Here is a 24658-nt window from a genome sequence, read left to right on the forward strand (position 1 = left end):
ACACTCAAGCAATAAATCTGTATTTATATAGCACTTTACATACAGACTAATGGCTCATTCTGTTTGTAGTCAGATTTTCCCAGATCGTAGGATCTTTGAACTGAACTCGATTTCGAAATGGCTGCCACCATAAAAATATGACTACTACTTTTGCAGTTAATTATAGCACTACTGAAGCATTTGTTTCTTTTAATTTTTGTCTAAGTTAATTTTTTCTAGACTTTTTGGCAACCTTTTCTATCCTGTTGTCTTATAAAGTCAATGTTGCAGATAAGGGCTGGGTGATACGGCTTATAAATAATATCTTTATATTTTTTATGTGGGAGATATATGTGAATATAAAGCTACACAGGGGTTGTTTCTCTGGAAGTTGTGCGTCTCAAAGGAGAGTGACTGACAACACACTGTAAATACACTCAAGAAATAAAACATCTAATGTTTAGTATCTTAAAATACACTTATTATTACCTTTCATTTCAGTATAATACCTGCTTTATTTATTTGGCTTTTTAATGTTAAATGGGGGATATTTATGTGTGTTAGAAACAAAGAAATTGACTATAAATAGGGTCAAATTCTGCAAAAAACTAATAATTGGGCTTAAATTTAAATAAGAGTGAGTGTATTTCACAAATGTATGTAATAAAAATGATGCAACAGCCTTTAAAACCAGGAAAAGTCATCAAAAACACCTTATCATGATACAAAGAGGTCCAAAATCTAAGACCAGATCTCGTCTCATGTCACCATGATCTTGATGTATTGCCCAGCCCAAGTTGCAGAGATGAAAAATCAGACAAATAAAAGTAAACACAAATAAACAAAACTTCCAACTTCAACTTACTTGCATGCATTCATTCTTTCCCATGACACCAGCCAGCTGCAAATAACACTTGACCTGCTGTCTGATCTTCTGGAAACAGTCAACGATGGGCACGGTGGGGATGGTGTGGATACGACTCAGAATGTCCAGAGCCACGTTGACCAAACCCTAAACCCAAAGAAACAACAACAGTGTCATGTGATGTTTTTTTACATAATACATTGAAATTTTCAAATTGAGCTGATAATAATAGCAACATTACCTGTTTGCGTCCTATCTTGCCGTACTGGATGATAGCAGAGGCCGAGGCGTGAACTCCTAACATGGCGTTGTTGTTGTTTGGATCGTGCTGCGTGTTTGTCTCATACGCCGTCACGATGGCTGCAGATAGACACAACAAGAATCGATACGTCAGGGTAAATATTGATATTTGAATTGATAAATTAAGATGCTCTAAAGTAAACAGTCCCGGCCAGTCTCAATCGCCAGGCGTCACTACTTAATGTCTCCTCATGGTGGCGCTGCTGAAATGATTGAGGGGAAACTTGGGTGGAAGTTACGTGGCCAAAGAAGAGGGAGTTTAGAGCGCGATAACGGTGGAGAAAGCTACGTTAAGAGATGCTCCATCCACATTCAATACATAGACTTAATGCACTACATTCTCTACGTTGTGAATAAACAGAGAAATCCTGCACTGTTAACTTTTCAAATTAACGTTTTGCTTTCTTCAGTTAGACAGATAACGTGATGTATCGCGATATGACTGTCTTCCAATATATTGTTTATCACAGAATCATTGTAGCGTGACGTTATTGGTATCGTGGACCATGTGTGGTCTGTGAATTTCACCCCTAGTTTAAATAAAGGGCACTAGCAGGAGCGGTCGGTGTGAACACTGAGGATCTTCCAGCCCTCAGAATACTCCAGGGGAGGGACACACACACACACACACACACACACACACACACACACACACACACACACACACACACACACACACACACACACACACACACACACACACACACACACACACACACACACACACACACACACACACACACACACACACACACACACACACACACACACACACACACACACACACACACGGGACACTAAATGTACTGAACAGTAAATGGTCCATGGTGATGAAATTTCTTCAGGAACATTTCATTTCACTTATTTAACATAAGTTTTGAAGGCTGTCATGTACAAGTGAAGTGGGTTTTATTGGCACGGTGCTGCAGAACCATATAGAGCTATTATTATTTCAGCTCCTCACAGTTTGAGCCAGAGCTCAAGTTGCATGAGACATCACATTTTGCAGTGGCTGCTTCTCACAATGGTTTCAAAGTCACCGCGGGAGAGAGAGCTGAGCACTGAGCAAGGTGTGTGTGTGTGTGTGTGTGTGTGTGTGTGTGTGTGTGTTGCAGCCTGCAGTGACACAGAGCGCTTTATCGAGCTGACAAAAGAACACAGAGAGACCCTGAGGTGGTTCTGTGAGTCTTGGTCCTTCATTAAACTAAAGTTAACCTAAGCAGCAAACAAAAGAGATGACCTACAACATCTGTATACGTTTAAAAAAATCAAGCTCTATGAGTTTTCAGCTTATAAAATGTTAATATTTTGTAGTTTATTTGCTACATATGACAAAAGACATTTGAAAAGACGTTTGAGAACATTATCATTTCAAGCTTTGCTCAACATTTTCTGACAATTTGCGGCGCAAACAAGTTTTATTAATCAATTAGTTTGTTGTATTCATTTCAACTGATCAAGAAAGGAATCAATAGCTCAACAAATAATGAAAATAATTGTTAGTTTCATGTCTGAACATGGTGATTTAAGTGACTTGCTGGTTGCTTGTTGGTCTGAGTTATTTCAGAAACCGCAAAATCTACACATGATGTGGCAGTGTTCTCTGGGTGGAAAAAAATGCCTTATTAAAGCCAGAGGTCAATGGAGAATGGTTTGAAATAACACGCAACAGAACATCTCTGAATGCACAACATGTCAAACTTTGAAGCTAATGGGCTACAGCAGCAGACTCGCTGGGTGGCAACACCTGCCATTATATTAGGGGCGTCCTATGTGCCTAATTAAGTGGCCGGCGAGTGTGTGTGTGTGTGTGTGTGTGTGTGTTCCAGTATGTTGGTTGGTGTAAGATTAGCACTGTCAGTGTGTGTGTCATACCTTGGTAGTGGTGCTGGCGCCACATGAAAATGCTGCTCCAGTGTGACAGGTCGTCAGAAACGATAGGCAGCCTGTTCCTCCAGGTTTTCACCACTGTCTTCATGTCATGGAGGCTGGTGTTACGGCCCAGGTTAGCTGGCTGAAGCCCGGCGTTAATTTGAGCAGCTTCCTGCAGCTCAATGATCTGCTGTGCAGCCTGTGAGATATTAAAAAAAAAAACTTTCATAAATATCACCAGAATCTTGCCCATACTCACTTGACAGTTTCACCTCAGCTTTAAAGTTTTACAGCGCATGCCAGATGGCAGAAGTGAAGCTGCAGGCGGATGGAAAAAAGCTCCTCATGTCTGCAAACTTGCAAACTTCTTTTTTTTGTTTACACACACACGCCATTCTGTGTTTTTAGGCCTGCTGTGCAGTCTGCTTCAAAGATGTGGTGCAGACAGACAGACAGAACATCAACAGCACTTTACGGTCTGCTAATATTTGTCTGCACGTCTGAGCAAAATGCATCTTGCCAAATGTCTTCCAATCCTTATTTTGCACCAAATACACATGTAATGTCCTTCACTGACAAGAACATTGTCTTCTTTTTTAATTATTGTTGACCTTTAATGAACACTCTTTTTAGATACCAATATGACCACTATATTAGTCCACTTAAGTCATTTAACACCTTTTAAACTATGAAGCTGTAATAATTCTCCAATTGTGTAACAAACGTTCTGCTCCCATGACTCTGTTTAATTAGGGATGACATGGCACAATACCACTTTTTCATGTCTAATACTAATTCCGATATCAGTCCCAAACTGTCATTTTACACCTTTTCAACTATAAAGCTGTAAACAACACATTTCAACACATAATTCTCCAACTTTATAACAAATATTCTTCTCCAATAAAGTAGAAATAAACAGCCCACAACATGACTCCGCTAAAACGCTGTTGCTCATTATTAATTACATAGTGACGCATGAAATACATAGGATTTTTTTTTATAAGATTTTACATTTCTGTTTCCCAATATATGATTTGGACCAGTATCATTTCTAAAATGTCACAAGGATAATAATAAAAATAAAAAAAACAGACAATTTTCTTTGCTTGACAAACTCAGTCCAGCAATATTATCTTTTATGCTACCAAAATAATCTAGCGGAGGAAAATCATTACGACTTCCTACGTTGCTTGAATACATCATGGGCCGTTCAGCGATATGGCACAGGAGGGAAAAAAATGACAAGGAGATGGGGGGGTGGAAAGATAAGTGAGAGCCTCTATCTCATTCTGTGAAGAGAAGCTTCATTGATTGGCCCAGAGCCCCTTTGTGAACACATAATCAATCATTCCATTATAACTACTCATCAATCAATATTAATGCCGACCTCCTCATAATCGATAGCGCGCGGTGATAATCCATCGATCGCAGGCCGCTGCCCGAGAGCCGAGATTCGATGATAACTTGATTCAAATGGTATTTGAGCCGCGGCGCGTTCGCAGAGTCGCGGGGCTTCTCATTTTTCTGAGGCTCACAGAGTCGTGGACGTGAGATATAGAGTTTGGAATGGAGATTTACAACCGGCCGCTCGACTGGGGGAGAGGAATAAATAGCTTGTTTTCCCTCGGCTGGACTAAATTAATTGGACGGCACATTTGTAATCATAGGCATCACCTTAAATACACATGCGCAGTCACACAAAGAGCTCAGTGAAAAACAAAACAACGCAAATTTTGAAAAGATAAATGTGGCGAATCAGAGCCGTGCCGAAGACGCTCTGCAATCAAATCTCCCAAAACAAAATAAATTAGGCAATGCAATATTTTTCACAATTATCTGTTAATATCAGCTGATGGCCCATTTCTAACCTTCATTCAGAGCGTCCCATTCATCATGGAAATGTAATTCTACTGCAGGTATTTAATCAAATGGTATCTGATGGCCGGGAAGTAATTACAGCCATTCTAAACTTACTCCCTTTCTTCTCCTCTCTCTCTGTCCCTGTGTCCCCCTCATTCTCTTCACTCCACCTTTTTCAATTTCCACTGCTTTAGTCTCCCGTCTTTTCCCATTCTCCACTTTCATCTTTGCCCCTGTCTATTTTAATCTCTCAAAGAGGCTTAAAGGTTTTTCTTTTTTTCTTTTTAATAATCTATCTCAATTTTTTATAAAATGGAGTAAGCGAGGTAGACGGAGGAGAAGGACGTTATCAGAGTTACTCATTTCAGGGCTACGGTTGATCTCTCAACAGAAATCCAATCAAATATGATCAAATAGAAAAAAATTGAACAAAATCTAGCAAAATTTATTTGGACAAACAACAAAATAATTACCATTTAATGTTCAAAACAGTAAATGATGAAGTAAGGAACTACTCTAGTCCTACTAGATCAGCATTTCTCAAATTTCCAACAATAAGGGGACCCACTTTTTAACGATGGCAAACTATAGGGACCCAAATCACAACATAACCCCACGAGAAGAGCTATAACTAGTGCACGACCCGTACTGGTTCCTATGCATTTCAAACACCAGTTAAGTCAGTGCTGCACACACTGGTGCCCCCAGTAAGTCACCTGCCAGGTTTGAAGCCTGACAAGCAAACCGTGGGTGCTCATTGAGTCAGACGAGGCAGAAGTGGCTCATTTACTGGTATATCTGTTGCATGTTACCAATATCTCTTCCATTTCTTAACCACACTGGTGCACTCAGTAAGTTACCTGCCAAGTGAACCATTGGACAGATATGCAATTTAAAGGTGGTAGCAGTAGATGTTGCAGTAAAACTGAATATCATTATCTTAAGTAAAAGGTTGGGAAAACTTGTCCTCTGTGGGTCCAGACCCAGTCTTTAGGAATCACTGTACTACTGTAGTGTTTTTATTATCACAATAAAACAAACTTAATTCACTGCTTGTTTACTGCTATACGTGGGTCTAAGCTGCTGCATACTGACCTGAAGCAGCGGCGTGTGCACATGGGAGACGATGTGAGGCAGCCTCCTCCACTCGCGGATGGCCAGGCTGGAGGCCATCTCCACCAGCCGCTCTATGAAGTTGAGCTGCTGCTCCTCCGGGTGGCAAATGGCCAGGTAGCCGCGGTGCATGTTGACCTTCCAGGCCATCTCTTTGGGACAGCTCAGCTCCACCTGGATGTTCACACGGGAAAGTCAACTTCCACAGCAAAATACACGCTTACAGGAAATCCTCCTTTTGTTGTGATGATAATATGACAAGACAGTCATCAGTGTGAAAATATCTGTTTTAACAATGCAGCTATACACTGGCAACCTTCGTGCATTAGACCCCCCCCCCCACCCCCCAACATCACCACCCCCTGACACACAGGGAAACCCCTGATTTGGACAAATGGAACCAAATTCATTTTCTCATTAGTTTCAGCAGGACTTTTGTACTAATGACTAATCAACCTGACAAGCCTGACACAGCGGAGGCGGAGAAAAGGTGCCACTATTGATTAAAACGCTGAGTGCATTAACTCTCAAACAGCAGCCCGGGGGAGCCAGCGAGACGTCAGACCTGTGGATCGTCTGTTTTTGTGTTTACGAGAGACCAGAGAGAGAGAAAGAAGACGAAAAAAGCCTTGGTGTGTATTTGTGAAAGCTCAAATGTTGCGAGAAAATTACAGTGATTGGTCAAAGCGCACTTATCAGGGGTGACACTTGATGAATATCCTGGAGACAGGGACGGCCTTATCAAGAGCCAGCTTTAATTGAAAGCAGGGACATTTGGACTCCTTTTTCTCTCTGAGCGAGTGAGCTCTGGGTAGGCAGGTAACTGAAAGCCTTGCTCTTCTCCCCCGCCATAAAACAAATCACCCTGCAGCAGATGCCGGGGTTAATTATTCACGCTCGGAGCCGTCGTAAATATTAGCTGCTACAACCAGAAATATAGAGCGGGGGATGATGAAAAGATGGAGGAGGAGGAGGAGGAAGTGGAGGTAGAGGAAAGGATGGAAAAGATGGCGGAGAAGTGAGAGACAAAGAGGTGGAAGGAAAGAAACGAGGAGTGGATATAGTGGAGCTGGTGCTGCCATCCAGACAATTTAATTAGGTGTCACCGCAGGACAGAGCGGCTCAATTGGTTCCAAGTCTCCTTGAAAGAGCAAAGCAGGAGTATTTGTTATACGTCCGCTACTATCATGCACTCGCCACCCATCTACACTTTGTTTCAGGAAACGCGAGGGCAATAAATTAACGCACCAAACAGCTGAACTGCATTTCCACAGCTTTATGGCCGACTCTCTCTCTCGTTCTGCCCGGCGGAGGTTCAGGTGGAGCTGAACACGCACCAATATCAAGCTACTATACTCCACACACTGACATGAAGCCTGGACTTAAAGGTCCAGGGTGTCACATTTAGGAGGAACACCTATAAGTAACATTTTATTAGAGTATATTAACAGTAAAATAAAAATAAATGCCTGAGAATAAACCCTTTTTATAAGGGGTTTCTTTTGTGGAGTCTGCTATGCCTTGCAAATGAAGAGCAATGGCTCCGCCCACATACAATCAGATGCATAAAAGACAATAAGAAAACAGCTGAGAGTGTATAAAGTTGTGAAAGAGTGTTTAAATTCTTTCTTTCTAGGGTGCAGAGGCCTCCATAGTTGCTAATTCTTACATATTGGACCTTTAAAGCTGTAGTTTGCAACTTTTAAAAACACAGAAATCTAACTCAAACCACTGTCAAACGAGTTCACACAAAGTGGATCAAGTCTATCAGATCTACTCTCTCTCTCTCTCTGTTTCTCAGTATAAAAGTAACACCTGGCCACATTCCTGCACACAGGAAGTGACTTGTTTGATGTCAAGACCGATGGAGACAACAGTAACATTGAGCTAGTAAAGCTCAAAACAGGTTGGAGTTCGAATGAAAAGACTCAGAAGCGAATGACGTGGCTCAAAATCTCAGTCGTTCAGTAGTTTAACACTACAAATGGTTCTTGTCCCCACCCGCCCCTGTGCTGCCGCTGCATACACACAAATGCTCCCTCAGTCAGGTCTGATAGTCTTGCTTGACTGAGCCGATTTCAGGTAAAGTGCGCTGCATAGTACAGATTACATTTCAGCATTACTGTTCATGAAGTTCCAAACAGAGGCAGAATTTTTTTCAACATAAATGAAAGTGGTGTAAAGTTTCTGGTTCACGGCGTTCATACTACATACTACAGCGGATGAGGAATTGCGATGGCAGTTTCTTTCATTTCCTGTCTAACTATTAAGAATGACTGCACCTGCGAATGAGTGCGCACTTACTCACCTGCACCAGAGCCTCCTTCATTGCAGCCCAGTTGGAAATCCTCCAAGCACACTCAAGCACCAGATATGGGTTAGAGTGACCTTTAGACTGGCCATATTCTGTCAGAGGCTCCCATTGGTTCAATTCCTTCGAGCATCTGGACACACAGAGACGAGGGAGTTGAGAAGTTATCGCAACTTTCAGTCGTGCTTTTAAATGAGCCACAGGTTCTAATTAGAGCATAGATGCCATAGAAGCTTGTCGGGATGGACTCGGGCTGAAATATTGGTTCAAATAAAAGCTACAAAAATGTGTATGTCAGGATTTGAGGATGCCTGTTGGGTTCAATATTCCTTTCCTGTACATGGTATAGTGCGTCTCCCTTTTGTTTTATTGATGCCTAGGAAAATAGACGACATGAAGTACAGGAAATGGAACACACTTGGTATTGGATTTGGTAAAACACTGCATCATTTGCAGGCAGGCACAGTGGTCATCATGACTGACTTAAACTACTTTATTAAGGGGGTAATTTAATTTAGATATATCACAGTGGAAGAGGATTTGTGCTGGCAGAGACACAATTTTCCACTAACAGCGTTTGCGCTGCATCCATATACAAACAAAATCATATTAAAGGCCGTGGCGACCTGTGAAGGAAAAAAAAAGGCGGCGACGTGGACAGTTTTTACAGAGGAGAAATATAAATACCATAAAAAATTCATTTTCGTCTACAATTATTGTAATTTCTGTAAGCACGGTTGTATAATTCATGATGTGGGGCATGGAATAATCCTGATATGGTTTGCTCAATCACAAAAAAACAATGTTTTTTAAGGCGTGTAAGGAAGGCTCACTTCAGGGATTAACAGCGTGTTCCAGAGATCTTACCGTATCCAGTGGTCCTCCCACAGCTGATACTCGGGGAAAACAGCCGGAGACACGTTGTTCCTCTCATGCTCTTTTCTAGCCTTTTCCATTGCTTTCTCATAGCTCTCCTGGGCCTGAGCAGACAAAAAAGTTTTTAGTCTCACTTTTTTCAAGTTTTAGTTCAACATGACTTTCTTTGGATAAAACTTGGTAAAAAAGGAAGTTTTTTGCTCATATAAATGATTAAAGAAGGTAGCATCGCATTATTATACAGCCTTTAAAAACAAGGAGAATTTGATCAACAACGCAATTTTCAAGCTTAAGCCCAAAGTATTTTCAGATGAAAAGGAATAAAGATATAAAATTGGGAGGAGAAAAATCATAATTATGTCATTCCCTTCCCTGCATGGCAAACTGATATTAAAAACATGAGAGCACATTAAAACTTAAACAGATAAATACATAACATGAAATATAACACGCAAATATAAGATACTTTCATTTTAAAGACAAAACATCAACATAAATATCAGATCTTAAGGTAATTAAAGCTACAAGTGCAATAATGACAATAAAATGATGATAAAAGTTGAGGAATCAGCAGGAATTTCAGTAGGGCTGCAACAATTTATGCATTACTAATCCTTTACTAAATAATGAATTTAATTTTTTTTTAAATAATTAAAACAAGTTATCTGGGTTTTTAAGCTTCTTAAATGTGAATATTTTCTGGTTTCTTTGCTCCAAATAACAAAGAAATCACTAAAATGATTAGATAAAACCATCGACAGATTAAACTTAAATGAATAGTTGCAGCCCTGAATTTAAGTATATGCCAGTATGTTTATGTTGTAATTGAATTTTCTCATACCTGTTCAAAGAAGCCATGTTGCTCGTAGGCAATGGCAGTGGCCGTCTCGGGGAACTTGCACCTCTTCTGCCACAGACCTGCCCACATGTCCTCCTCTTGGAGCAGAGAGTAAAGCTCTGCTAAAGAGTCCAAAATCTCCTGCAGAGCAGCAGAGAAGCAGAGAGGCAGATTTATCAGATCTCCAGATCATCCATGGTGGCACAGAAGGAAAATAAAAAAGTTTACAAAAATAAGTCAGCAGAGGTTCAAATCAAAACACCGTACCTGCTGAGGTGGCGTGATGCTCTCCTGCTCATAGAACTCTGTGCTCTGCTTGGGCTTGCTGTGCAGGCTGAGGCCCTTTTCAAAGGCCTGCTGCTCCAGCATCAGCGTGGAGCGGAGCCACAGGTTGTGTGTCTTGCCCAGGTACTTGAGCACGCAGGGGCGGATGGGAATAGGAGGAACACACTGGGACATGGCCTCCACGAAGCAGTTGAGAGCACTGGGCTGACAGTCCCGCTGCGCCTGGTGGCTGCCGCTGCACAGGAAGGGACTCATTTCGCCTGACAACGCCTGGAGAGCGGCGGGAGACGAAGAGACAATATGAGAGAGAGGGAGACAGAGTTGGTCCTTTCATACGGAGGTAAACTCAGGTTTGGGTCTGTGAGTCTCATCATATCTCTGTCAAAACCCTATGGATTAGAACAAACCCTATGACTGCCCTAGCTTCACTATAACCCTAATCCTGTAAATTATCGGATTGCGACTTCCTGTCTGCAGTTTTGACAGATTAATGTCATTTTTTGTGATGGGTAGGTGATCACCCTAGTATGTTCCAAGTAAATTTTGGTAAGAATCTACCCACTGATAATGTCACAAAAAATGATCACATTTTCAAGAAACCCCCATCGCTTATGAACAAAACTGTAAAAAGATAACAGATTTGGCAGCAGTTTAAATGTAAATTCAAAAACATCTTAACAAATTATTCTGAATCCAGTGGAACAAAATGGTGCTGGTTTGTAAAACCCAGGTGACAAAGTGTTTAAGCCCTGGTGGAGGTCTCTCATCTCCGAGTACTCATGTTGTTTTTGTTAAAAATCGGCTGAAACAGGTTGTAAAGGTTTGTCTCTCCCTCCTCTGATTGGCCAGAAAAGGCTTCATCGCCACATGTTGACCTGGCATGTTTTTGACAGCAGTGTGATTGATGAAGATGTTTTTGAAAAATGTGGACAGGATTATTTTTAAAAACCAGAAGAGGAAGGAAATACCCACACGTGTGTTTGTGTGTGTGTGTGTGTGCGTACACGGCCTCAGTTTCACTTGAGCAGCAGAGCACTGATACAGCATTTATCGATAGAGGTGTTCTGTTGCACGCGAGTCGAGCAACACGACACCTTCTTTCCCAGAAACGCGGCTATTAAGAGGAAAAGAGGAAAAACACGCTGTGCACCGCTTTCTCGTTTGATTTATATCTGACCTATTTTTATTGAAGACAATGACAATATTGTGGGGGGAAATAAGATAGATTTTTGAAGATTTGTTTGAACCACACGATGCAACAAGAGCCTCTCAGAAAAGCCCACAGATGGACAGAGAAGACTCTGAGCACGGCCATGGGGGGGTTACAGCTGCAGTAATCATGAGTGACACACACTCAGAAATAAATGATGTATTGGTAATGAATATAATTTCACTGCCTGTTGACAGCCCGGGAATAACTGATGCTTTGATGGTCACTCTAATTAGGCCGGTGCTGGAGGAGGCCGGCGCGCCGTCAACCTTCCATGGAAGAATATGCTTTTCTGTCATTCCAATGAATTCATCAGTGCAGAGATATAAACCCCTCGTAATCACTCTATTCTCAGTAGAAAATTGGTATGGTGTAATGTTTTGCGTGGAATGCATGAGGATCGGAATAAGACACATACGACATGAATAAAATATCACTTTCCAGCCGTCTCTTCTACTGACGGCACATTTTCACACGTGTAAGAGGCTCAATCACTTCAAAAACTCGATATGCATCTGCTTCATTTAACTCATCACAGCCGTCTTCTTTTTCTTTTTTCTGCCCTCCTCCTTCAGATTTCTCATTTCCATATTTAGCACAAATCAGTCCTCATTAAGTGCACGTTTTGAGACAGAAGTGACACGGCCAAGGTCAGAGTTACTGTCTGCTTGTTGACTGCAGTCAAGTCAGCGGATTAGTAACCCAATCTACATAAAACTTTCAACCAAACTTTCAAGACTTAAAACACTGTTTGTTCAATTTATTTCTAATTTATGTTTATTTTACTGTTATGCATTTGAATGCGCATTTCTAGTGCTTTCTGCATATTTAATAGAGTGTCTTTGAACATCTGTCAAAGAAATTTAAATAATAAACACACAAAAGTGTCCATTTGTGCGTGTGTTTGTAACTCAGCAGAGATAGGTAGAAAAGGAGATGACTCACTCCGTTTGAGCGTCCTAATGTGAATATTTTCTGGTTTCTTTGCTCCAAAAAACACAAATAAATTATCCAAACTGAAATTGTAACATTTTTTGGACAAAACAACTCATCGATTAATCGAGAACAGGATCGACAGATGAATTGATTATGAAAGTAACTGTTAGTTGCAATTTATTTAAGGTGTTTATTTTCTCTTTTTGAGTTGTATTATTGTAGTGGGGCTTTTTTTTATAACTAAAGTACTAGTTCAGGCACCAGGGATTGTTTTTAAGTATTGCTTAAGAGCCGGTGTCAGCAAAAAGTCAAGTCACCCAATCCCATGTAAGACTTCAACGACCAGCAGGCGTTTACAGCAACATGAACATTAAAACTCACTGTTTCTCTCTTACAACCAGAAAACTGTACTCACGTGCTGCTGTCGATCAGAGAGAATCTTCCAGAGTCGAGGGAAGAGCTGGACCCAGGTTCTCTCAGCCAGTGGAGTGGCGATGTGGCAGAGCTGGACCAGAGCGTTGAGCAGAGCGCCCGTCTGACACAGGACAAACACAAGAGAGGTGACGGATGCTGATTTCGGCAAATATTTGTCTTTAAGACACAGCAGCATTGCTTATTTACCACCAAATCCTCTTTGACTGATGTCCCACGTTTTTTTTCATTTAATAGCTGGAAAAAAAAACCAGCAGGATTCTGCATAATTAAGAGACCTTTGTGCTCATTCTGCTCAAAGGGTTTGTGGGGGAAAAGGTTTTTAAGTTTGTTGAATATGGACATTTTAAACACATACACATATTCTTCTCAAATGCCATGAGTTACATCTTAATAATCGGTTTAAATTTAAAAACACATAATTATAACAGTTGGACACGTGATTGCAGGTGTTGTTTCTTACACTGATCTTAAAATACTGAACTGCAGTACAGGTGAGCAAAATGGCATATAAATATGTTTAGGCTTTGACCCAATATAAGAAAAATACCTCAACCCATGCAGTTTCTCTGATCTTCTGAAAGGTTTTATTTTTTACTTTTAGATGTTATCTGGTGTATTTCTTTGGTTTGTATCGTTTAATAAAAGGATATTTAAATGCATTAGAAACAATGAAACTGACTAGAAATATGGTCTGTGACACAATTAACTAGAACTAACTAGAACTAACTTACAATTGAAAAAGAGTTGTTAAATCAGTTTTCGTACATAGTTTTACGTGGATTACATGTATTTTTAATCAATTAAATATAATAAATATCATACTATTTGACTAAATGCCTCAATATCGGCACAGCAATAGCCTTAAAAAGTAGGAAAAGGCATCACAGATACGAAGGATCATAAATGACATGACACCGATGCCACATCAAAATATGACAACACCAAACGCTAACAGAACTTCTTGTCAGCCTGAGTTAGGGTGTGACCTTTGACCTTACCTTGACTTCCCTCAGTGAATCAAGGAACTTGTCGTGGCGGTTGGTCAGCATGTGCAGCTGGTTGCCCGTGTCCCTCTCCGCCTGCTCCTTGGTCTTGGGGATGGCCGTCTGGTCACCTGGTGCCAACTCTATGTCTATTTCCACATCCTGCCAGAAATGACGAGAGGGAGAGGAGGCCCAACGATCACATTTCGCTCAAGCACCGACACAGACGCTGGGCTTTAATCTGACCACAGCGCGTAACACAATCCTACTGGGATAATGTGCTGAATTGTGCCAGAGTGCATGTATCTTGATGTGTTTTTGTGTTGTGTCTACGTCCCCCCACCTCCTCCTTGGTCTCGCTGTTCTCCCTCTCACGCGGCTCCTGCTTGATGTGTGTTGCCATGGCAAACGCTGCACGGTCGTGGCTGTCGGCCAGGTTGATGACGTTGGTGATAGACGGCAGCATGGATCCCTGACAGCTGGTGCCGATGATGGTGTTTCGCTCGCACACCGCCAGCAGAAGCTAACAAGCGTGAACACAGGATTCAGTAACAGTAAGTCATGTTTTATAAACAGCAACTGGTGCAGGGCCTCGTTCAATATGTGCCTGTTTGTGTAGTGTGTGACACAGAATGAGCGGATTAGCTCTGGCATTTCTCATCAAAACAGCGGCAAAGTCGGCACTGCACACACTGGTGGTTGTCAGGGTTTCCCACACCTTGGTTACACATCAAATTTTCAAAGACTTTCATGGGTCTTGATTCAAGGACTTCAAGGGCCCCTGGGAACCCTGCCTTATTGAGTCAAGTTGGAAGCCTGACGTTCCTTACATCTATTGACAGACTTTTAAAATGTAAAAAAGTCTTAAACAAAAGACAGACCTATTCTAAATAAGTCTAAAATTAATGAATATTAAAAAAACAAAAAAAGCACAGCCTGGCTCGGTTTGTCCGTTGTGGCTGTTCCGTTGTGACAAATAAAAATGCTACAAAATAACAAAAAAAATAAAGCTGAACAACTAATTGTTTTCAAATCAAGATGGCAATTTGAAATAACACAATTTGCAAATTGCGAAGGCTCCAAGTTATTGGTTATTCTACCTGATTATTTCACAGAAAGGGCAAAACTTATTATAACTTATATAACAAATTATTTTGTTTTGTGCTATTAATTAACTGAACGCAGTCATAGTTTCTGATTGTTGTTCTACTTTTAAAGTTCTGTGCCAATTCAAAATACAGGGGTGTTATTTGAAGAGCTCAATATTTTCTCAGGTGGTACTTGCTATAAAAAGTTTGAGAGCCACTGAATTCCATAGTGATTATCCACTCATAAAAACACCCTTCTGTGCAGTTTATTCAGGTGCTACTGGTAAAGCCCTACTAAATGTTACACACTGGACGTTCAGCCAGGCCCGATGAAAGAGCAGAAGCAGCTTTAGTGTTCACCTCTATGCACTGTTTGATCCAGAAGTGGCTGCCCATGGCCTCCCAGTTCTGAGAGCAGCAGATGTACAGCAGCCTCTCGTAGACCCGCCGCTTCATGGAGGCGTCAAACACCTCAAAGAACTTGGCTCGGATCAGCGGCTGAGTGCAGCGCAGCCCCGAGAGGAACGCCGGCTCCAGCTTGGAGGTGATGTCACTTCCCGAGAGGCTCTCATCCCTGCATAATATGATGGGACAAAAACATTTAATGCGACACCGGATGCGCACATGCTTGTTCTTGCCCATCTCGCCTCCATGATTCATGAAAGCGGATTACAGGCGTTTTGCTGGGGATTAAAAATTTAACACAAGTGCAGTGATGGATGTGAAATTTACCACGACTCGGAAATATGTCATGTATCTTCACGTTAGGACAACAACTGATGATTATTTTCATAATTTCGTGTCGGAATGTGTTGTTTTATTTCATAAATTGACACAACGCTCTAAATGACGATGTTCTCAAATGTCTCGTTTAGTCCAAAAACCAAAATGACTTTTTTGTTAAATGGAGCAAAGAAATCTGAAAATTATATTATAAGGATGAAAAAATTTAAAAAAAAAGTTAAGTGTTAAAAAAAAAAAAAAACTCAAATGATACACCAATTATTAAAACAGTTTCTGATGAATTTAGTAATTGATTCCTAATTGATTAATCATTGCAGCTCTACTAAACATGTTTAGTTTAACAAGCATATACCTAAACTTTAATGTAGTGAATACTTATGGGGAATCATTTTCATGTTGAAAGAGCGAAGACTTGCAGTTTCATTACTAATATATGAAAACATTTTCTGACCATTAATTTTACTGTCAAAAATTCTAATATAATCTAAATAATCAATACTGACAGCTTAGTTTTTCTGGTGTTATTTCAGGTGTAAAGACATAATTACACATACTCTGCATAAACAAAATACAATCTAACCAACCTTGAATGAGTTTAATGGGTGTCATTTATAAATATGACAGGCAGGTACGACTCCAAGCGTCTCACACGATGACACCTCATAATCTCAGAGCAGCATTCAAACGCAATGTGGCAGGGTGTTTAAAAAGCCGTGTCATGCCGTGCTGAGGCTCACTGGAGTGTGAGGAGATGGCAGTTAACACTGAATATTGGTTGGAATTAAATATCTTTGACTGGTGACTTGACGGTGTTAATAGTGTGGCGTGTAACAGCCATGCGATAAAAACTTAAAGTTCCCGTAAAGTGATACAAAAAAAAATCCCTCTTCTAGCTTTGTCACCTCACAGTAGGAAAAAAAAAGTGTTACGAACCACTTTTAGTGAATTTGAATGATTAAAAAAAGAAGTTGCTAGGTTTAAAAAAAAAAAAATGGTTTTAAATAATGGGAAACTCATACTTGCACACATATATACTGGTTTATACACTTTAGTGGGGACAGAAGTCCTTGAACGTCCCTGTTTGAACAGAATATTAACGTCAATGTTCTGGTATCAAACCACTTTTTGGTCAAACATTGAGAGAAGTGACGTTCTTGGTCGTGCTTTGGTCCTCATTAAAATGTGTATGTGAGTCAGTGTCTGTCCTCTCCGCCACATACACATACTGGTTCATACACTTTAGTGGGGACTAAAGGCAGCGAACACCACATTTGTCGGTCTATGTTCAGAATATTAATTCTCCAGTATCAAACCACTTAGTTACTCATGAGTGAACAGTAAACTGGGTTTTTATATTTATTTGATTGTTTGATATGAGGAGGAGTTATGCTACTTATGAAAAAAATAAGTCTTTAACTCCATAAATCGCAATCATTTATAATCGCATTTACTTTACGGGGACTTCAATATCAGCGCCACCACACATGTGCTCTTCTCTTCATTACATGTTGTTGTGTAACAGCTGCTCCATCACTCCATCATCATTACTCGCTGTCCGTCACGGGCTTCACCGCTCCTTTTAAACCTCTATGACATGAGGAGCCAGATGGTGTGGAGGGATACAGGACACATTTGCCTGATTAAACGTGGACACAGAGAGCCGTGGTTTGATAAATAGCAGGCAGAAGGACAGTCTCTACCCCTCTGGCCCCCCACCTGCTGGGTGTCCCGTCACGAGAGGGCCGAGTCATGACTCTAGCGTTGCCCCCGTGAAAGAAGTGGTCGCAATATCTATCTCCATCACTCCCTGCTGTTTTTCTTGCCACCATCCGTTTAACATATTCCTCTGCTTCCATGTACCTCACAGTGATTTGACTTTTTTTTGTTTGGTTGTCAAAAGATAAATGGTACACCGCGCGAGCTACAAACCGTCTCCCCCGCTCATCCGCATTTTCCGTTCGCTACTCATCCCAACCTCCCACCCTTCCCTGCCACAACCTGCCTGACCTTCAAGCCCTCCGTTATAAGATGGATGCAAGGGCGGCGTGGCGTTGGTGGCACGGCCGTTTGGCCATGTGATGAATTGCGGTAATTACCTGTAGACGTAATTAACGAGGTCCAGGAACTGGGCGTTTAACTCAAGTTCATCGGGGAAACGTTTCTCTATGTAGGTCATCATCTTCACCAGCAGGATGGACTTCTCGCGCAGGTTTGGCATCTGAGGGGGAAATTAAAGTTGATTATAAACAAAAAGGGACAAAAGAAAAGAGAAATAAACAGAAAACTTAATCTCTGTACAGCTCGCCGTTCCTCTACAGCTTAAAGGAAAATAAAGACCAAAGACACCTCAGTGGGTATTATGCAAATGCAATCCTGCCTGGACTGAAAATGTGCTTTGCTTGTTGTTTGCCCAGAGGGTCTCACACCTTTTAAAGTGTACATTGCTGATTCAGTTCTTGGATTCACACCTTCTTTTGTCAGAGGAAACAATGCAGCCGTTAACTGAATCCCACAGATTTATGTTTGCTCACGTCCCACTGGGATGAAAGTTGCTTTCCACGAGTCTAATGCACTCTGTTAGACGAGTTTGACTTCTCACCTGGTTGGCAGCCATGGGGGAGTTGTTTTTCACCCACTCCTCCACGATCTTGACGACGGCGCGGAGGATTTTGGGGTCTGGTGACTTCTCGATCAGCGATGTGAGGATGACCTGGATGAAGTTCTTCCTCATTTCCATGCTCATGACGGAGAGCCGGGTCTTCACCAGGTCGAGACTGAGCATCACCAGCTCACTGGTCACTATGACAGATAAGAGGTTTATACAGTCAAACAATAGAAAATCCTAATAATGATGGATAGATGATTGTATAAGTTAAGTGTTCCAAAGATTTGTGCTGCAAATGTCCTTAACATCTTCAAGGAAATGTCAATTTTCATTCATTTTACTGCTGTTTTATATCAAAATGTAACAAAATTCCACCTCATGTCCTTCTAATGAATCAACCTACCCAAGAAAGCATCAAAAGTAGCAAGTAACAAAAAACTTTAGTGGATTCTCCTGAACTTGTTTCCGTGAGTACGACATCTTATATTTTACCAGTGACAGCAGCCAAACTACAATTAAAAAGACCCAATACAATCGCTTCCTCAGTTGAGATTATTAGATTTGTGAGACATAAAGAGTCTTTAGAGGCAAAGGCCTCATTGGCATTGGCTTCTAAATGCTCCAAGTGGAAAGTAAATGTCTGTGTTTGCCGATATAGTCATTAAGGGCCCATTTAAAGCACTGATAGAATCTAACAACCATTAACTCCCTGTGTGAAGCAGCTACACAAATTATGTGCGGCTTACTTCTGCAAACCTGGTGGAGTCAAACTCAGGAGAGGAAAGTGAACAAGGACACCTTGAGGAAATCTGTATTAGTCATGACAAAGCTGAAAAAAAGAGGCTTTAACTTGTGAAACTCCCTTAAACTTTACGTTTCCAAGTCAAACTTTATCCAGAGAAACAATATTGTGACAATATAATCCAGGCTCGGAACCAGAGATGAGGAAAATCCCCTCTAAAACCTCCCCCTGAATTTGTCAGCAGAGTTTAGCTGCAGTGTCGAACTGAGTCCGAGGATGGTCAAGCTGACCTCACACTCAACCCTTTGTTGGTTCAGGGTTGTGAAAGTAAAGTACAGTGCGTGCGCACGCACACACACACACTAACCCTCCTGATACTGTCACCCAGCTTTAACTGCAGCTCTGCAGAAGAGGAGCAACAGAAGTCTGCTGACTCATGCAGAGTTTGGTGACTCAACCTCGAGAACTGGGGGGGAGAAGATGTTTGAGGAATGGGAGTAAGTAGTAAAGCAAAGCTGACTGGGATCAGGATGTAGGAGCCTAAGTGCACATTATAAGTGCTGAAACTGACGGATATTTTCACAATGGATGAATTTCTATTCACATTTTTCATGGTTTCTTTGCTATATGGAGCAAAGACACCAGAAAATATTCACATTTAAGTGGTTGCAAAATCAGGGAATTTATCAATTTTCACAATAGTTCAAAATGAGATTTTAATTTGATGCTGAGGGCAGTGAGATTTTCATTATTCATTCAGATATATTTGTCTACTGATAATATTTTGTGCTGGAATGAGTAGCAGTGGTTCGATGGAATATTTTTTGTGGATTATAACGAGACGGGCATCAGACTGAGGCTTCGTTTAGGGGAAACTTAGACAGGCAATCATATTATTATTTCATACTGTGGACCAGTCTGTACAAATCCATTTTAATAATGAAACAGCCTTCTGTTGATGTCACGAACTGAATGTTTTATGTGCACGCATTCTCTGTGTTGTTATAGCATGTAAACTCTCGCAGAGGTTTCCAACTGAAATCACGTCTTTGCGTGTACCTGTGCTGGTCTCCGTCACGCCTGGAGTGGCCGTCTGGGGGCTCAGGTGTTCCCGCACCATCTTCTGTAGCGATCGCATGAAGACAGAGATGAGGCGGTCGATGTAGCTGGCGTTTTGGCTGCAGGCCGACTTCAGGATCATCAGTGTTCCTGGAAAACAGAGAAGAGACGCGGATCAATGGAATGTGGTAGCAGGAATGCTTGGATAAGGTTTGCATGTTAAGATCATCTAAAATGTTAATGTTTAGAGGATAAATTTAAGTGTTGTTCCAGAAGGGAGCTCTATATATTTTCATATTTCGCAAGAGATCATGGGAGAACAGGAAGAAAAGAGTGAGGGGTACAAATATGAGAAGGAGAAGTTTAGAAAGTCTCCTGAATAAAACTTTGCCTCACTAGGAGGCCGATATTTGCCATTTTTCTAATAATCAGAATTGGTTGATGAATAATTGGCCAGTTTTTATTCTCAGAAACTTGGTAAACGTTAAGCCTCAAATACTTCATTTTTTTCGTCCAAGACTTTACCTTTTTTGTTTTTTAAAACCATTTTCGTGTACAACTAAGGATAATATCCACAATTAATTAATCTGTTGATTATTGCTAAGCAGTTCAGCCCAAACCTCAAAAAGATGATGGTCTCATGTCTTGTTTTGTCTACAAACCAAAATCAGAAATATATAGGCCAAGAAACTTCGGCATCAATCATCGACTGCCCTTATTTATAAAAAAATCGGTGTCGGCCATAGAAAAACCATTATCTGTCAACTTCTAATCTTCCTCGTCATTTTTCCTCCACAGCTGCAGCCGTCAGCTTGGGTCCTTTTTCTAAAAGCGTGACAAGGACTTGATTTTGTTAAAAATAAAATCTGACAAGTTCCAGTGAGTCTCCGAGGCAGTGTATGAGTAGGTATGAGTAATGTCTCTCCTCTGCTGCTGCTGCCGGGAGGAGACAAATGTTAAAATGTCATTCCTCAAGCCAGACAGACGCATCAGCACTGCTGCATCTCTTTAACAACACGACACCACAAAAGCTTTCTCCTGACCACAACTGCCACTTTGGGGAAACCATATTTAATATCTTTACACTGCTCACCCCGCCCAGCAGCCATTTTGTCATCTCGAGGGCCCTTTAGCTTTGAGACGCTAATTTACAGCTCTAAAACTGCAGGAAAAATATCAGTAGCACTCTCCCAAGAAGAAGCTTTTAAGTATATTTTTACCATAAATACTCTACTACAGCTTGGTGTATAAGAACAATGTTAGCTCAGGGAGTGCCGACGGAAGCAGAAATCTTCCCCGAGACAATCCTTTCAGAAAAATCCCTGGACTGTGGCCTCGGTTTTAAACAAACCAGATGTTAGATGGAGAAGCAAAGCCCATCAGCTCACATTTTAACGACCCACTCACTGGCTTAATTGCTAACATTGACTGGGAGGTAGTTTGGATTTGTTGGGGGGGGGGAAAAAAGAGTGGGCGTGTGAAAAGAATTTTTTTTTTTTTTTTACAGGGTTTCTGTAGCAACAAAGAGAGAATAACAGAGCACCAGAGCATGAGAGGAGAAGTGAAGTGGACAGTTGAAGGTCTTACCAAAGAGCTGTGTGGGGTTAGTGTTACTTGTGGCTTTTTCATAGTTGGTCAGTCCCTCATAGATGACTTTGCCCACAGCAGCATACAGACATTCCAGTTCTTCATACTTGGATGCAACATTGGAGGTGCCTGGAGGAAAAATCACAGCACAACGTTTGCCTTTCAGCAAAGAACAGCACAAAGTCTGACACATGACACAACGCAACAAGCCTAAAGACTGTGCTTCTGACTTTGTCACCACACAGGAACACAAAGTGGCACAGCTTTTCTTCACGTTTTTGCATCCGGTGAAGACGCATTTTCAGGACAATGACATCTGACACCTCTTTAAAAAACCCTGATCAGAAGACTGGAGAGAAACTATTCTCAGTCTTTATTCCACAAGTTGCAATTTTTCACCCACTGTTTTCTAAAATATATGTGTGAAGAGAAAAAAACTATGCTTGACACGGTCTTTAAAAATCAACAAAGAAAAGAGAATAATCAAAATTAGTTGAAATTTAAATTTGATGCAGAGGAGACTTACTGGGCTCAGTGGGAAAGATGCTCATGAGGCGAGAAAGAAGGGAGTGGACGGCCCGCAGGACTTTGGTGTTACCGCAGGTCATGCACGCGGCGATTCCTCGCTGCAGGGGCTTGAAGTGGGCGAGGATTGCCGGAGACTGAAGCACATTCAGCAAGAAGCACAGAATCTCCAGGCCCGTGCAGATGTTGGAGATGTTCGCCTGCGCTGGTTGTTCCTGGGAGGAAACAAGAGGAAAAAAAAACAGGAGGTTAGTGGAGAAAAACTTGTAGAGATAGAACAACAGATGATTAATATTTGATCAATTACTAATGGACGCTAACACGTTCCACCCTCAAGAAAGTTGAAAAATGCTGCTCATTGTACTTAAACTTCCAAACGTAACAATGCATTTTAATTAATATGATCAACATATTTGGTCAAATCTAAATTTTTTCTTGATTGATTGATTAGTTATTTGGTCAGTGTTTCCCAAACCTTGAGATAATGACATTCTTAAATGTATTTTTTTGTCCAAAAACCAAATGTACTCAGTTTTAACGATTTCTTTGCCATGTGGAGCAAAGAAACCAGAAAATACTCACTTTGGCGAAGCTGAAAAAACCCAAAAACTTGTTTTAATTGTTTAAAGAAAAAAAACACTGAAACCAATTACTCTTTTTTTAAAATAGTTAACGATTAATTCAGTCGTCGTTTGACAATCGATTAATCTTTTGCGGGCCCATTTTAGACACGGGTGTACATACGGATCGTAAAGCACTCACATGCAGACAAAAACATCAATATTCTACACACACACAGGTATTTCTCACAGAGAAGAACTGAGGCTTCTTGATTGCTGCTAAACCAAAGATCAATGACCAACATCAGGTACTAATTTTGTCTAAATTGCAATCAAGGTTTACAACTTGGGGAGGGCCACGAGGATAATCTGGGACAGATCCATGGCACTAATCTCGGCTAATGAACAAGGTGACTCCTGTGATAAGACTGCTGGTAGATATATACGGCTGATATTGATTTGAGACCGCAGTAACAGAGCAGGACCTTGTCTCATGCAGATAGGTCACATGTATGTCGTGTCGGAGTGAGCCATTGTGAATGTGTCCTCTGCCCCCGCTTCATTCGCCCTCTCACACCAAACCTCCTGACCCTCAATCACTGCCATGCCACTACAATGAGGTGATGAAAGGTAATCCAACTGAGAGCATTGTTCATTAGTGTAAGGAGGGCTGCGGGGCAGGTAGAGCAGGTTCTCCGGGGGGAGGAACAGACCACGTATGTGCACCGACAGAAGCCCTGTTTGTCAGTACATCCCTGTGGAATCTGGAGGAGCTGAGAAGGGAGGTCTGAGTGGGCAGAGAGGACAAGACTCTACCCAGTAGGGGTGGGTTAAAATATCAATTTGGTGATATATCGCCGTCTTCCCTTGCACAATACCATAAAAGATTCACCAGGGCAAATATCGATATTTTTACTAACAAATTAAGACGCTCTAAAGTAAACAGTCTTTGCCAGTTTCACTCGCTGGGCGTCACTATTTCATGTCTCCTCATGGTGGCGCTGGTAACGTGAATAAAGGGGAAACTTGTAACCTGGGCGAAGAAGAGGGAGTTTACAGCGGGATCATGACGGAGACAGCTACGTTAAGAGATACTCCATTCACGTTGAATACGTAGACTTTATGCTCTTTGTTCTCCTTGTTGTGAAGAACTAGAGAAATCTTCACTTTTTACTTTTCACGGACGTTTCGTTTTCTTCAGTTCTGCAAATATTGATTACTGCAGACTTGGTGTATCGTGATATTATTGGTATCGTGGGCCATGTATCGCGTATCGTGCGAGGTATCCTGTGATTCACACACCTACCACACAGGCAGAACCGTCCATTAAAGTCTAAATAAACCCCTGTATATAAAACCAGTGTATGTGGATATCTAGTAATGTTATTCACTGATCCAGGAGCAAATCTTTACAGTTTAGTATAAAGCAGGGCAAGTAAATCTGGCCTGGGGCCAATCTTCATCAGGCAAAACCCCAGGTTTAAACCGTTTTTTGGACCATGGGAGTTACAGAGAGCAAGGGAAGTACACGACAATGGCCCATGCATGGTAATAACCTCGTCTGTACAGTGGTGCCAAATCAGACCAGAGAGATGAGTGGAGAAGAAGGGAACAAGAGATAAAGGAAGAGGGAAGAAAGACTGTGATAAGAGGCTGAAAATGAAAAGGAGGAGATGAGGAGAGAAGGTTCTGGAAAAAAAAAAAGAAAGAGAGAGAAGCAAAGTGGAGCGATTCAGAAGGCAAGTTTTAGGATGAAGAGGAATGGGGGGGGGGGGTGGGGGGGGGGGGGGAGAGAAGGCACAGGCCAACCCGGAAAAAGGCTGCCGTTATCTCGCCATTGTCATTATTTTGTCATTATGAAGGTTTGCGCCTCACTTCATGT

At 41.4% G+C, this 24658-nt stretch overlaps 1 protein-coding gene across 2 annotated transcripts in view; it reads right to left on the bottom strand.

Moving 5' to 3' along the window:
* The window catches only part of trrap (transformation/transcription domain-associated protein), a 101720-nt gene that overhangs the window by 32443 nt on the left and 44619 nt on the right, over window positions 1–24658 (bottom strand). For both annotated transcript variants that reach the window (XM_058620323.1, XM_058620322.1), the window contains 17 exons: window positions 22218–22431; window positions 21692–21820; window positions 20105–20254; window positions 18298–18497; window positions 17795–17916; window positions 15315–15528; window positions 14210–14389; window positions 13882–14028; window positions 12864–12983; window positions 10285–10572; window positions 10021–10158; window positions 9171–9283; window positions 8301–8436; window positions 5975–6166; window positions 3020–3215; window positions 1086–1204; window positions 845–991 (listed from right to left, as the gene is read on the bottom strand). In XM_058620323.1, the coding sequence (XP_058476306.1) occupies window positions 845–991; window positions 1086–1204; window positions 3020–3215; window positions 5975–6166; window positions 8301–8436; window positions 9171–9283; window positions 10021–10158; window positions 10285–10572; window positions 12864–12983; window positions 13882–14028; window positions 14210–14389; window positions 15315–15528; window positions 17795–17916; window positions 18298–18497; window positions 20105–20254; window positions 21692–21820; window positions 22218–22431 (2805 nt within the window). The remainder of the gene's footprint in view (window positions 1–844; window positions 992–1085; window positions 1205–3019; window positions 3216–5974; window positions 6167–8300; window positions 8437–9170; window positions 9284–10020; window positions 10159–10284; window positions 10573–12863; window positions 12984–13881; window positions 14029–14209; window positions 14390–15314; window positions 15529–17794; window positions 17917–18297; window positions 18498–20104; window positions 20255–21691; window positions 21821–22217; window positions 22432–24658) is intronic.

The sequence above is a fragment of the Solea solea genome, chromosome 21, assembly GCF_958295425.1.
Source record: "Solea solea chromosome 21, fSolSol10.1, whole genome shotgun sequence".
Taxonomy (NCBI): domain Eukaryota; kingdom Metazoa; phylum Chordata; class Actinopteri; order Pleuronectiformes; family Soleidae; genus Solea; species Solea solea.